This window comes from Prionailurus bengalensis, chromosome C1 (genome assembly GCF_016509475.1).
Source record: "Prionailurus bengalensis isolate Pbe53 chromosome C1, Fcat_Pben_1.1_paternal_pri, whole genome shotgun sequence".
Classification (NCBI taxonomy): domain Eukaryota; kingdom Metazoa; phylum Chordata; class Mammalia; order Carnivora; family Felidae; genus Prionailurus; species Prionailurus bengalensis.
In genome coordinates this window covers 379,339-391,372 of record NC_057345.1, presented here as the reverse complement: position 1 = coordinate 391,372, position 12,034 = coordinate 379,339, and the positions used below count along the sequence as shown (strand labels likewise).

At 64.1% G+C, this 12,034-nt stretch overlaps 1 protein-coding gene across 1 annotated transcript; it reads right to left on the bottom strand.

Annotated features, from left to right (window-relative positions):
* Positions 1-483: 483 nt before the first annotated feature.
* SCNN1D (sodium channel epithelial 1 subunit delta) lies at positions 484-11,973 on the bottom strand. Its single transcript, XM_043573503.1, has 14 exons — positions 10,627-11,973; positions 6,826-6,888; positions 4,610-4,986; positions 3,882-4,089; positions 3,582-3,772; positions 3,321-3,409; positions 3,082-3,245; positions 2,883-2,981; positions 2,488-2,605; positions 2,057-2,135; positions 1,914-1,971; positions 1,674-1,750; positions 1,485-1,560; positions 484-1,365 (listed from the first exon to the last, which is right to left on the bottom strand). The coding sequence occupies exons 1-14, from the start codon at positions 10,732-10,734 to the stop codon at positions 1,063-1,065; spliced, it is 2,010 nt and encodes a 669-aa protein (XP_043429438.1). The 5' UTR covers positions 10,735-11,973; the 3' UTR covers positions 484-1,062.
* Between the last annotated feature and the right edge of the window lie 61 nt (positions 11,974-12,034).

Here is a 12,034-nt window from a genome sequence, read left to right as displayed (position 1 = left end):
TGCCTGTCATTGGCTCACCCGCCTCACTCCACTCTGTCTCAGCTGGGGAGGGGGTGTCTCCGGGTCACCTGCCTTCTCCAAGGGGTGGCCCTGAGTGGGGTAGCACCAGTGCCCCCAAAGGACACAGTAAGTCAGAACCCAGCCTCTGCCTGCTGGGGACCTGCTGGGGACCTGCGGCCTCTTTGATGGAAACCGACTCCCAACACCAACAGGCCCCATTCCCTGGGCCCTCCGCCTTTCTCTGGCCTGGACTGTGGCCCCTGGAGGGAGTAGAAGTGGATGCAAAGCGGTGGGGGGGATCTGGGTCTGGTCTTGTCTCCTGACCAAGCCCTGGCTCTGCAAGCTAGCTGTGGGCACAGCTGCCCTCCTGCCCCCTGGCCCCCACAGCATGTCTGTGGCTCTGAGGGGTGTGGTGGTGCAGCCTGGGGGTTCCAGCTTACTCAGGAAGGGTGACTGGGGAGGTGCACACACTCGGCCACCAGGTGAGATCACAAGTTTTATTACAAAGCAGCCCAAGGTCACCAAGGTTACCTTGGCCTGGCCCTACCCTTCCTTCCACCTGTCCTGAGTTAAGGAAGGCTCCGCCTGATGCCCGCACACACCTACACATAGGTGTAGACAGATATGTTGGCACACTCAGAAGCACACGTACGTTTTTACGTGACAGTGACACCAAACACAGGCACACTCCCATGTGGAGGTCCCCCCCACCCCCGTGCATGCACACACTCACGGGTACGTACAGACTAGACGCAGGAATCCAGAGTGGTGGGACACTCCCCTCCCCCCTGCCCTGGGCCTCCTTGAGTGAGGCCACCACTGGGCTGATGAGAGGGCCCAAGGGGCTGGGCACCCTGGTGCCTGCCTGCCTGCCTGTGGGCTCCGTGCTGCTGCTTCCTGGGCCCAGGGCTTGGCTTGGCTGCCTGGTGGTGGCTCTGTGGGGCTGGTCTGGTTCACTCTGGGCAGCCAGGAGAGCCCACCGCTCCCATATTCCTCAGGCTCAGAACAAGCTCAGGCTGGTTCAGGTGTCAGGAGGCTGGGGCTCTCACTTGGCCTAACTCTTCAGCAAAGATTCCTGCCATAGCTCCCAGAAGCGGCATGGGAGAAGAGGCCAGCAGGGCCCCCCAGATGATTAACGTCATTCCTGCAGTCAGTGGGCAACTGGCTGGCCTCCGGCTTGGTGTGGGACGCCACTGTGGCTGCCCCTGTCTGGGACCCCTGAGTTCTGCGGAGCCGGCGGCAGCCCAGTAGCAGTGTGAGGGCTACGGCATCGAGCAGCAGCTCCAACAGCTCCAGGACAGAGAGGACAGATGAGCCGAACCACAGGCTCCAGAGGCTGCCCATGGCTGAGAGCAGCTCGGGCACCTGCAGGCATCGGTGGGCTGTGAGCAGGTGCACAGGGCTGCACCATGGCCGGGCCCCAGGGGGTCTGACCAGGGCTGGTCCTGCCCCCACCACAGCTCTTGGTTTCCTGGCTGGCTCACCGAGTAAACGGGTGTCTCCTCCACTGTTCGGTAGTTGAGCTCCTGGTAGAAGATGTTCACCTTGGCCATGTTGCTCCTGGGGCAAGGCAGAGGTGTGAGGGGCAGGGCTCCTCCTTGGGGCCCAGAAGGGCAAGGCTGTCAGGGGGAGGGGCCCGGGCGAGACCTCTGGAGGAGGACGAGTGCACCCACCTGAGGCTTGGGCTTGGGCTCTTGCTCTGGCTTGAGCTCCTGCGGCCCGGCTTGCCCAGCACAGCCAGGATCCAGTCCTGCACACAGAAGCCTCGTTGTGGCCACTGCTCCTCCCAGCCCTCAGGGTGCTGTGGGGCAGGGGTAAGAGCAGGGGTACAGCCTGGTCCAGGGTGGGCTCTTTGGGACCTGTGAGGCCCACCAGCTTGTCAGCCCCTCACCCCACCCCTTCAGCGGACTCACAGCTGACTTGGAGGAAGGCCACCTCGAGGTCCCGGCAGAGAGCTTGTAGGAAGACTCCCTAGGAGAGGCAGATCCCCATAACACTCCTGCTGTCGTGCTATGGCAGTGACCCGTGACCCTGAACCCCAACACTTGCCACTCACCTGCAGGACCTGGGGCAGCGGGAGGCACAAGGAAGTCGGTGTGTCCCCAGGTCCCTGTAGAGGCGGTAGAAGCAGTGGCCTGCAGAAGTGGGGGGGGGGGGGTCACAGATGAACCCATCACCCCGACCCAGGGTGGCGTGGAGGAGAGCTTTCTAGGTTGACCAGGCCTGACCTCCTTCCACCCCCAGGGGAGGGCGTGGCGGAGGGGGGCGTGGCGGAGCGGGCGGAAAGGGGCGGGGTGGAGCGGACTGGGCGGGGCAGGGCGGAGTGGGGCGGGGAGGAGCGGGCAGGGCGGAACGGGGCGGGGCGGACGCGAGCGGGCGGGGCGGGGCGGAACGGGGCGGGGTGGAACGGGCGGGTGCGGGGGAGGAGCGGGCAGGGCGGGACGGAGCGGAATGGGGCGGGGCGGAACGGGGCGGGGCGGGTCTCACCCCAGGCTGGGTGCTGGGAGTAGCTGCAGTACTGGGCCCCTGCCGGCAGAGGGTAGAAGTAGTAGCCGCAGGAGCAGGTCTCCACCATGAGCTGCTGGAAACAGGATACCAGGCAGGCCTGGGGGGACAGCAGGGGACACGGGCTGAAGGTTCCAGAGGCAGCCATCCCTCCGCCAGAGCGTGCAGGAGGTCCTGGCTCAGCTCCTTCTCAGCAGCGCACCTGCCTTCCCTGGGCCCTCCTCCATCACCCCCTCCCCCCTTCCCCCAGCCCTCCCCGCCTCTCCCCATTTCGTCCCTCCCCACCCAACTTCCTCTCCTGACCGTCCTCTCCCCCGGCCTCCCCTGGGTCCTCCCTGAGACGCTCCCTTCCTCCCACCCCATGGCCCCAGACTCACCTGCAGGGTATAGGAGGAATTGTACAGCAGCTGCCCACCCACACCCTCCACACCATCGGTGCAGTGACTATAGGGGCTCCCCAGCCGGCGCACCTCGTCCTGGGGGAGGGAGAACGCTACAGTCCCACTCTTGTCCCGGCCCTTGAGGCCCCAGGGTTGGGCAGGCAAGTGGGGAGTGGGCGGGACGGGGCGCACCCACCTCTCGGATGCCGATGGTGGTCTCGGTCCCTGGCCGGATGCTGAAACCCTGGTGCTCCAGGAAAGGTGTGTGGTCACGTTCATGAATCATGACTTTGATGCCAGCCTCCGTGGACAGCAGCGGGAGGTGGTCCTGCTGCTCAGTCCTGAGGACCAGGCTGATTCCTGGGGGAAGAAGCGGGGTGAGGCCAGGCTGGCCAGGATGCCTTCTCCCCCACTCCGCCTGCGGCTGGCACTCACCATGGGTGATGCCCGGGCGCTGCGCAGCCCAGACACCATTGAAGGTATAGCAGCTGCCATAGGTGGGGTGGTGGAACGTCTGGAAGTGCCTGGAGCCGGGAGCCACACTCAGACCAGCACCCTCCTCTGACCCATGACCCCACTGCATGTGGCCTGAGGGACTCTGACCTGCGTCATCTCTGGAGGAAACTCAGCGGTGGCACCCATATCTGCAGGGTGGAGCGAGGGGAGCAGCCACCCGCCCGCCCCACCCCTACTCACCGGGCCTGGCAGTCCCGGCCGTCGAATTGGCAAGAGAAGACAAAGTGGCCACCGTGGCTCTGGTGGCTGTCCTCGTGGGCAGCGGGCAGCAGGGCCAAGATGCTCACATAGTGGAAGCGGTACCATTCTCGGGCGGCTGTCACACCTGACGAGAAGGCCCGGTAGAAGCAGTCTCCGCCTGTGCGGTTACACTGAGGGGCATGGGGTCAGCACAGCACAGCCTCCCTGCCTGCCCACGCCCAATGCAGAGCCCTGCAGAATGACGGCTCGCCAGGACCTTCCAGGCCTAGGGACACTCACCAGTCTGAAACCCACTCTGCTCTGGCCACCTGGGTGGCTCAGCCTCTGCAGACGGACGCTGCGGTCCAGGTAGAAGGCAGGCCGTGGGCCCTGGTCGTCGGCAAAGGGGACATCCCCGTCCTCGCTGAAGTTGAATTTGTAGAGAGAGCGGATGTTCTCCCGGGCGAACCGATCGAGTGCCTGCAGATGGTGGCGGACTGAGCTCGGCCTGGCGGGTGGAGAGGTCGGGGCGAGGGAGAGGGGGGAGCTGAGCCAGGGCCACCCCCTAAAGTTCCCCGCATCAGTCACGGGATACCGCTGGGGACAGTGGCCTCGCCCCATCCTCGGGAAGCCTGAGCTTCAAACTGGGCTGCAGAGTGAGGCCGCCACCCCCCCCCCCCCCCCCCAGCCCCCAGCCTGGCCTGGAGCCCGTGTGCACTCCACCAACCTTCCGGCACAGCCACTGCTCCCTCCCTCTTTGCCCCCTCTGCCTCCCCACCTGGAATGTTATCCTGCTCTCTTCTCCGGTACCCCCCAACCCGAACCCTTGCTCCAGGCGGCCCAGCACCTGGGTGTCTGGGTGACACTGACCACTGCAAGCTCCAACTGGCTCTTCCTTGTCTGGTACCCGTCCCACCCCCCACTCCCCAACCAGAGGCTCAGGGTTCCTGAGCCAGTGGAGCTTCCACTGTGACCACGCCTGGGGAGACACCCGCAGGCTGCAGAGGTGAGGAGTCAGGAACCCTCACCTGTGTGGGTTCATGTCACACAGAGTGACCGACGGGAAGAGCTTTCGCTCCGAGTGCACGGACACGGTCATGATGACCGGGTAGCTCCAGTACTGCTCAAAGAGGAGCCCGAACTGCCAGTAGAGTGCACCCAGGGCACCCAGGAACAGCAGCCCCCAGGATGCCGTCTTGAGGCGGTTCTGGCTGGAGCAGACGAGGCGGATGGCGCCATGGATGGTGGCGTTGGTGCAGAAGAAGGTGAACAGCTCCCGGAAGGAGGCGTGCAGCTCCACGAGCCCCTCCCCTTGCCCCTCCTCGTCCTCGGGCTGAGGTGGCGGCGGCAGCTGGGCATCATGGGACTCTGGGGAGCCACCGGATGCCTGGGCCATAGCTCCTGCCTGCGCCCAAGAAGAAAGCTTTGGTGTGGCCCCTGCCTGGTGCCTGGCCTGACTCCCACTCAGGCCTCCTCACCCCAGGCTGGGAGGACTTCCATTCTCTGTCCCCGGGAACTCTAGGGACAATTGTGTCCCTCGGCCGCCTATGGCACAGCCCAGCCTGCTGATGCTTGAAAGAGGCCCTATCAGAGGCTCGGGACCAGTCCTGAAGCCATCCCCCCGCCCCCCCCCAACCCGTGGCCGGGCACCAGACGGCCTCCTCAGGCATGCCTCATCGCAGCCAGAGCTGGGTCTGGCTGGTGGGGATGGGGACAGTGGAGGGTATGGTGTCTAAGCCCTGCCTGAAACTGTTTGCAGGCTGGCTTGAGGCTGGGTGGGTCTCTGCTACTGTCCCCTAAGTGGGGCAGGGGCCTCTGGGGGAGGGGCAGGCCAGGTGGCCTGCTTGTCTGGGTTGTGTCCTTGGCCCAGAGCCAATGTGGAAAGTCTGGGGCCCTGGAAAGACCAAACTCTGGGCCCCAGTGGCCTCTACCAACCCTCAATGGCCAGTACGGCCACATTTGATTGGGACGGACAGAAGCAGGCTGCTCGGCCACGTCTGGGCCAAGGGTCAGGCCTGAGTGTCGCTCAGTGCCGTGGGCCCACAGTGAGGCGTCATCTACCAAGTTGTGTCCCCAGCGAAGCCCTGTTTGTGGACCTTGGGCTTCAGGAAGAGCAGGCAGGGGTCAGTGGGCCAGCCAGTGGTGGGGACCTGAGGGCCCCAGAGAAGTAGAGCCACAGACCAGGGCCCCCAGACCCCCAGTTCCTCCGGCACACAGGGACATGGGACCCTGATTAGGCCAGGCCTGTGAGCCCTGAACATGTGCGGAGTCACCGCATGGGCTTCCGGTGGACTTTCCACATTGTCCGCATCTTGATCTGAATCACTAGGCCTTCTTGCACCCAGGGTATGGCCTCCTGAGCTCTGGCCCCCTCCTGAGGCACCTGGGGAGGGGGCTGAGCCAGGGGCAGCGGATAAGCATCTGCCAGCACATGCCCGGCCCGGTACACCCAAACAGGCTGCTCCCGTGAGCTCCGGGAACCTGCATGTTGGAGCAGGCTGTAGGTATGGCTTCGCAGGGCCATAGGTACAGGTGCGGGTAGGTTGGCCTCCCTTCCCAGCTTCAGGTTTGCGGGCCTCCCTCGTGCCTGGCCAGGAGCAGGTACCAGCACAGGGGGCTAATGGTGGCTCTCACATGCACAGAGCTCCGCTCACATGCGTGTCCCCCATGATCACAGCGGGCCTTCACGGGTGAGGTAGGAGCCTCAGCTGTGTGTTTATAGGTTAGGCAAGAGGAGCTCCAGAAGGTTCTCTCTGAATCCAGGAACATGTTTACCCTCCCCCACACATGTAGCCCAAACCAGCCCCCTTCTGCCCCAGCTGGGGCTATCAGGGCAGGAAAAGGGGAGGCCCTGAAAATGGGGATCTGGAGGACCAGTGAGAGCCCCCAGGGCTTCCTGAGATAGGGGCAGGGTCCAGACACCTGGAAGGAGGGCCCCGGATGCACTGGGGTGAATGTGGGCACTCGGGATCCGAGAAGCCTCAAGCCAGACGCAGCAGGAGCAGGGGCGACGGCCCCTTCGGACACACTCGCACATGCACGTGCGTGTGCAAATACACGTTCTCCTGTCACACGCACCAAGCCCTCAGTGGGGACTACACGACCCTCATCTCTCACCCCTTGTGCATGCTGGTGCTCCAGGTGACACGTGGGACACAGCACCCTCCACTTCAGGCCAGAGAGACCCCCAGAGAAGACCTTCCCTCCCTGCCCCGGCATGGGCACATCAGGTGCCCCTGGGTACCTTGAAGCTGGAGCCTTCCTGTGCAGGTGCCTCCATTCTCCCGTGCTGGGTGGCCTGATGACGACGCTGTAGTGGGTAACAAGGCAAAGTGGGATGTGGCCCGACACTGGCCAGGCAGCCTCCTATTTATAACAGGCTGGCTGGGTGTGGGGTGAGGCGGGGAGGGGCCTGGCTGGCGGGGGCAGGCACACCCACTCTGGACCTGGAAGGGGAAGCCATGAGGGCAGGGATGGGGGTCCTCCCCCTGGGTGAGCCTTTCTTGCCCAGAGCCTTGGGCGCCAGGCCTAGGGGTAAAGGGCTCTTGGAGGGAGAAGAGCCCCCCCGGATGGCTGCCCTGCCTCTCTCTGAGCAGACCTTCCCCTCCCGCAGCTCCTGACGCTCAGATCTCTCTTGGGTCAGACACCTGACTCCCAGCAGACCCTGCAGTGCCCTGGCCCCTCGCCTGTCTGCCCGCTTGCCTCCTGACGGGCCCGGGAGGGGTGCCTGCTCCCCACCGCCTGCCTGGCTCACACTGCGAGCACCGACTACAGGTATTTGTGGCCAAGGGGCACTGGGCAGGGGCCTCCGCTCCCAGAACTCAGGTGTCTAGGGCCAGCCGCCCAGCTGCTGGGACAGGCTCTAATTGTGGGAACAACCCAGGGCCTGGGTGTGGAGATAGCACCTGGTGGCCTGTGGCACACAGTTCATCCTTCCTACCATATAATATGGCCAGCGCTGACCACACCACACGCGAAGACAACACGCCTCCCACGAAGATGAGACACCACGTGTCTTGGCCACATACGCGCTGAGACCACATGCTGACAACACACACCACACTCAAGGCCAAATCACACGGTCTGGGGGGGGTTGGAGTCCTTGGCCTCATTGTCGTTGTGTGAGGCCGGACGGTGGACCAGAGGCAGGACAACCCAGGATATCCCACCCCCCTGGCCCAGTTGGCGGGGGGGGGGTCTAGCATGTCCCCAGGATGACCCAGAGGCCTCACCATCCCAAGCAACCAGATCCTCAGCCTGATCCCAGGTTTGAGGGTGTAGCTCAGGCCCCACTGCCCCCTCCCCAGGGCAGGCTCTACACCCTGCCCCCAATGGGTGCTGAGGGAGGGAGCCCCGCTTCCAATAGGCCCTGCTGGGACGCCTGGGCTCTGAGGAGGGGTGGGGTCATCAGCCTTGTGGCTTTGGAAGGAGGCAGATGGCCACTGGTGATGCTTAGAGAGGGAAGTCATGCCTTCACGCCTGGGGAGAGCAGGCCTTGGACTCACGCGGGTGTGGGTACAAATCACATCTCTGTCACTTACTGTGGGACTTTGCCCAAATTACTCAACCTCTCTGAGCCCATTTCCTCAAGTGCAGAATGGGCCTTTGTTTCCTCTTCCTGCACAAGGCTCAGAGGTGGGACCAGCTGATATCACTGGTCCCTCCCCAAGCATCATAGCCCCTAACCTCAGCACGGGCCTGGGGTGTCTCAGGCCTCTGCCACCACGCAAGCAATTTCCCTTTGTGGGGTAGGCGATGTTACCAAGGGGGTGGGGCACACACTGCCCTGCGGGAGGCCTCTGAGCAGCACGGGAAGGTCCCAGGTGCTCTGGAATGAGAACAGGGGTAACCTGTGGCTCAGGAGGCTGAAGAAATGAGCCTCCAGGAAGGACGGCCCTGGAGGCCCCGGCTCAGGTCTGGCCAGAGTCCCTGCCAGCCAAGGGCAGCGTGGAGGGAGCTTGGAGGGAGCCCCTGCATTCCTGTGGGAGAAAGAGCCCTGGCCAGGGACAGAGGCACGCCTGTGCCGATCGATGCCCAGTGCCCTGAAGGACTCGAGTCGAGTGCCCTGAGGAAGCTCAGTGCCCTGAGCTCATCCAGGCAGAAGGCACAAACCTTCCTTCCCTCCTCCTGGGGAAACACCTTGAGGACTGCCAAGGGGCCAACAGAAGGTGCCAGGGCCAAGGGTCAGCAACCAGTGTGGAGGGGAGGAGGCCACCCCAGAGCCCACCTCTGAGAGGGCAGAGAGGACACAGAGACTGCATCTAGTGGCAGTGAGGCCAGCAGCCCCGCCTCTCTTCCGGGCACATCCTTTCTCCTGCCTCCCCAGCCTCACTGGCCCCCAGAGGAGCAGGATTGAGGGCTGGGGCCAGGCAGGGCGTCCCCAGCCCCTGGCAGTGTGGGCCCATGCGGTCACTCCTCTATAGCTGTGTGTTGAAGGGATGTGTGGACGCCTCAGAGGCCCCACGCACTCCACCCTCTCCGCGGGACAGTAGGATGCTGGCCCCACCTGGAGTACACCCCCCATCGGGACTTTGAGAGCCAGCCTCCACTGAGGCTGGGTCTAGGGGTGCCAAGGTGTCCCCGTCCAGGCTGGGGCTCTCCTGGACACTGTCGGTGCTGGTGTCGCATGGGGCCCCCAGGCTCAGCTCATTCCTCCGTGGGTGGCCCTACCCTCGGGCAGCTCAGAGTCGGTTCTAGGAGATTCTGGTGTGACAGAAGTGAAGTCGAGCCCACGGCCCCTGCATGTGTGCTGGATTCCCGGTGGGCATGGGCGGGTGGGGGTCATCCTCCCTGGGCGTGGGGGCTGGCCCACCTGCTTCCAGGAGGGTGAGGGGCCTTCCTGGTGCAAATGCAGAGTCCCCTCACTCCCCCAAGCACTGACCACAGTGTTAAGCAGAGGCTCTGGCCAGCACAGAGGGGGCTCCCTGAGGTGCCTCCGGGCAGTTGGGGGTGGGTGGAGCTCAGGGTCTGCCCAGTGTTCCCACTGGAAGGGGTGGGGTGTGCACACTTCCTGCCTGGTCACCTCCAGGCTGGCTCTTTGGTACCCTCTCTTGAGCCCTGGTCCCCTGGTCCCTACTGGTCACATGCAACTGAGACCCTCAGGTCCTGCCCTGGGGCGGGGGTGGCAACCGGTGGTGGTGGCGGCGGGGGGGGGGGGGGGGGGGGGGGGGGGGGGGGGTGTTTTCTTGGCTCTAACCCTCTTGGCTTCCTGGCAGCTCTTCTGACACGGAGCATGGATCCTGGACCCAAGATGCTCAGGAGTGAGCATGGCCATCTTCTCCCTGCAGCTTGGCCATTGCCGGAAGTGGCAGTGGTTGGACGGAAGTCTGGCAGGAAGGTTAGCTCCAGCTTCTTCTCCAGAAGGGTGGCTTTGGGGTTTGAGAAGGTCTCAGTTGTCGTTAACTGCCAGCCTAGCTGCCCACTCCTGCCTGACTGCTGAGGCCACCAGCTCTACGGCCAGAGGCCTGGGCAGCGTGGGCCTTGTTGGCCCGGAGGGCAGCATAGGTGGGGCCGGTGGGCGAGGGTCTTGGCAGGACCTGGTGGCCACATCTGTCTCGGGAACCTTCTTCCTCAGGTGTGACTCAAGGGTGCTTGGTGATCAGGAGGTTGGGACTGATGCTGGGGGGTTCTGAGCTGAGCTTTTCCATCAAGATGCCACCCCACTGGCTCCCCCACTTTACACAGGGACCAACTGAGGCAGGAGAGTGCCTCTACCTGCCCGAGGACCCAGGCCCGTACCGCCACTGCCTATGCTCTGCAGGTGCGCGTGGGTGCGTGCCAGACACACCTGTGCTTGAACCCCAGGTGCCCCGGGGTAGCCTCCCTTACATAGCTTTCCATGTGCTAAAAAGAGCTGGGCCCGCCCTGCATGGGGACGGCAGAGCTCTCGGAGGAGGGAGAGGAGTGAAGGCACAGGCACGATGCGCAGTGTCGCAGCAGGAGGCCAAGCTCCAGAAACTGCCGGCCTCCCCACCAGGCAGGCAGGCCAGGACTGGGTGACGTGGTAGAAAGCGGAAGCAGGCTGGATTCCCACGGGTCGACTCACCTGGCAGCAGACCGGGGGACGATGGGCACTCCTTCTGGGTTCTGCCCAGGGCCTGGGGCCAGATCCTGCCTGAGATGCCCCGGGTGGGCCAGGGTCAAGGGTAAGCATGGCTGCCTGCCCTCTGCTGGCATCTGTTAATGGTTGTGTGATCAGTCACCTCGCTGACTTGTGGCCTGTACCAAGAGGCACTCAGGGGCTTGGTGCAGGGTTTGGAACACCAGCGTTGTCCCACAGAGCCATGCAGTCCGGCACATGGTTTCCAGACCTGTCCAGGCTGATGATTACCACCTGCCTCATAGTCGATATGCAGCACTTCCCCTGAAACAACCTATGAATGGATACCCCAACCCCCGCTTGGCCCTGTCCGGGGATTTCTCTCCAGGGAGGGCAGTAGGCAGTACGTATGCTGGCTTACTCAGCTGCCCAGCCCACCCCGCGTTCAGACACCAACTCTCCTACCTCCTGTGTGCTCACGTCCCTCCAAGCCTTCCCCCACGGCACTCTTGAGGAGCAGAGAGGGCCAGCCCCAGGCCTCTGCAATCAGGACCCTTTTGATGCTGGCCCTGGGAGCAGCAGCTGCACCTAACTGCTTCAGGCATACTCACAGTGGCCAGGCTCTGCCTCCCCCCCGGCCCCCCTCCCAGGGCCAGGGAGGGGACTGTGGGAGCAGAAAGCAAGCCTCAGTGCAGTGTCCACTGTTGCATAATGACCCCATTCATGGGCTGGGTGGAAAATTCAGTTGGGGAAACAGTGAAACTATTTTTATGAGGCCAGCTCTCCCCATAGGCAGGGGCTGGACAGGCTTGCCCATGGCAGACCCCACCTGGCCCAGGTTCTGGCAGTGCTCCCCATCCCCATGCCTCACTGGTGGCCAGACAAGGAGATTCAGGACGTGACTCTCAGGGGCCCTGGGCAGGTTCAGTTACTGATGGGGCCGGAGGACTCTAGCGCCTCCAGCTCTCTCCTGTTAAGTGGGCACAAGGACTGCGCTCCCCAGGCTGGATTGCTCCCATCCCGTGGAGGGTAGCATGGTGGGAGGGTCGGGGTCCCAGTGAACTCAAGGAGGAGTTCACGCCGGCACCTCCGGAGACACCCTTTGACGGAGCTTGTCTGTCTTCCTGGGATTGGCGCGCCCCGCTCTCGGCCAGGGTTCATGGGGAGGTAGTGTGCAGAGTGAGGGGATCCGGGACCCCTGCGGCCGCTGACAACCCCTGGGGCCGCCCGCCGACAACGCTGTAGCGGAAAGATGCCCAGGAGGGCCTTGGCGGCCTGACCAGATCAGCGGAGACACCGGAGGCCCGACCGCCCGGAGCTGCCCGCCGAAGCGCATGCGCCCACCGTCCCGCGGCCCCCGCCCCAAGGAGCTGCCCGCTAGTGCGCACGCGCCGACGCTCTCTCCCTTGCGGGG

Coding starts and splice junctions, on each gene's coding strand:
- SCNN1D (XM_043573503.1), bottom strand. CDS start 10,734: ATGCTTACCCTTGACCCTGGCCCACCCGGGGCATCTCAGGCAGGATCT. Junction 2,982..3,081: donor CCACCATCGGCATCCGAGAG/GTGGGTGCGCCC, acceptor TCCCTCCCCCAG/GACGAGGTGCGCCGGCTGGG. Junction 1,561..1,673: donor AGCCCAAGCCCAAGCCTCAG/GTGGGTGCACTC, acceptor GCCTTGCCCCAG/GAGCAACATGGCCAAGGTGA.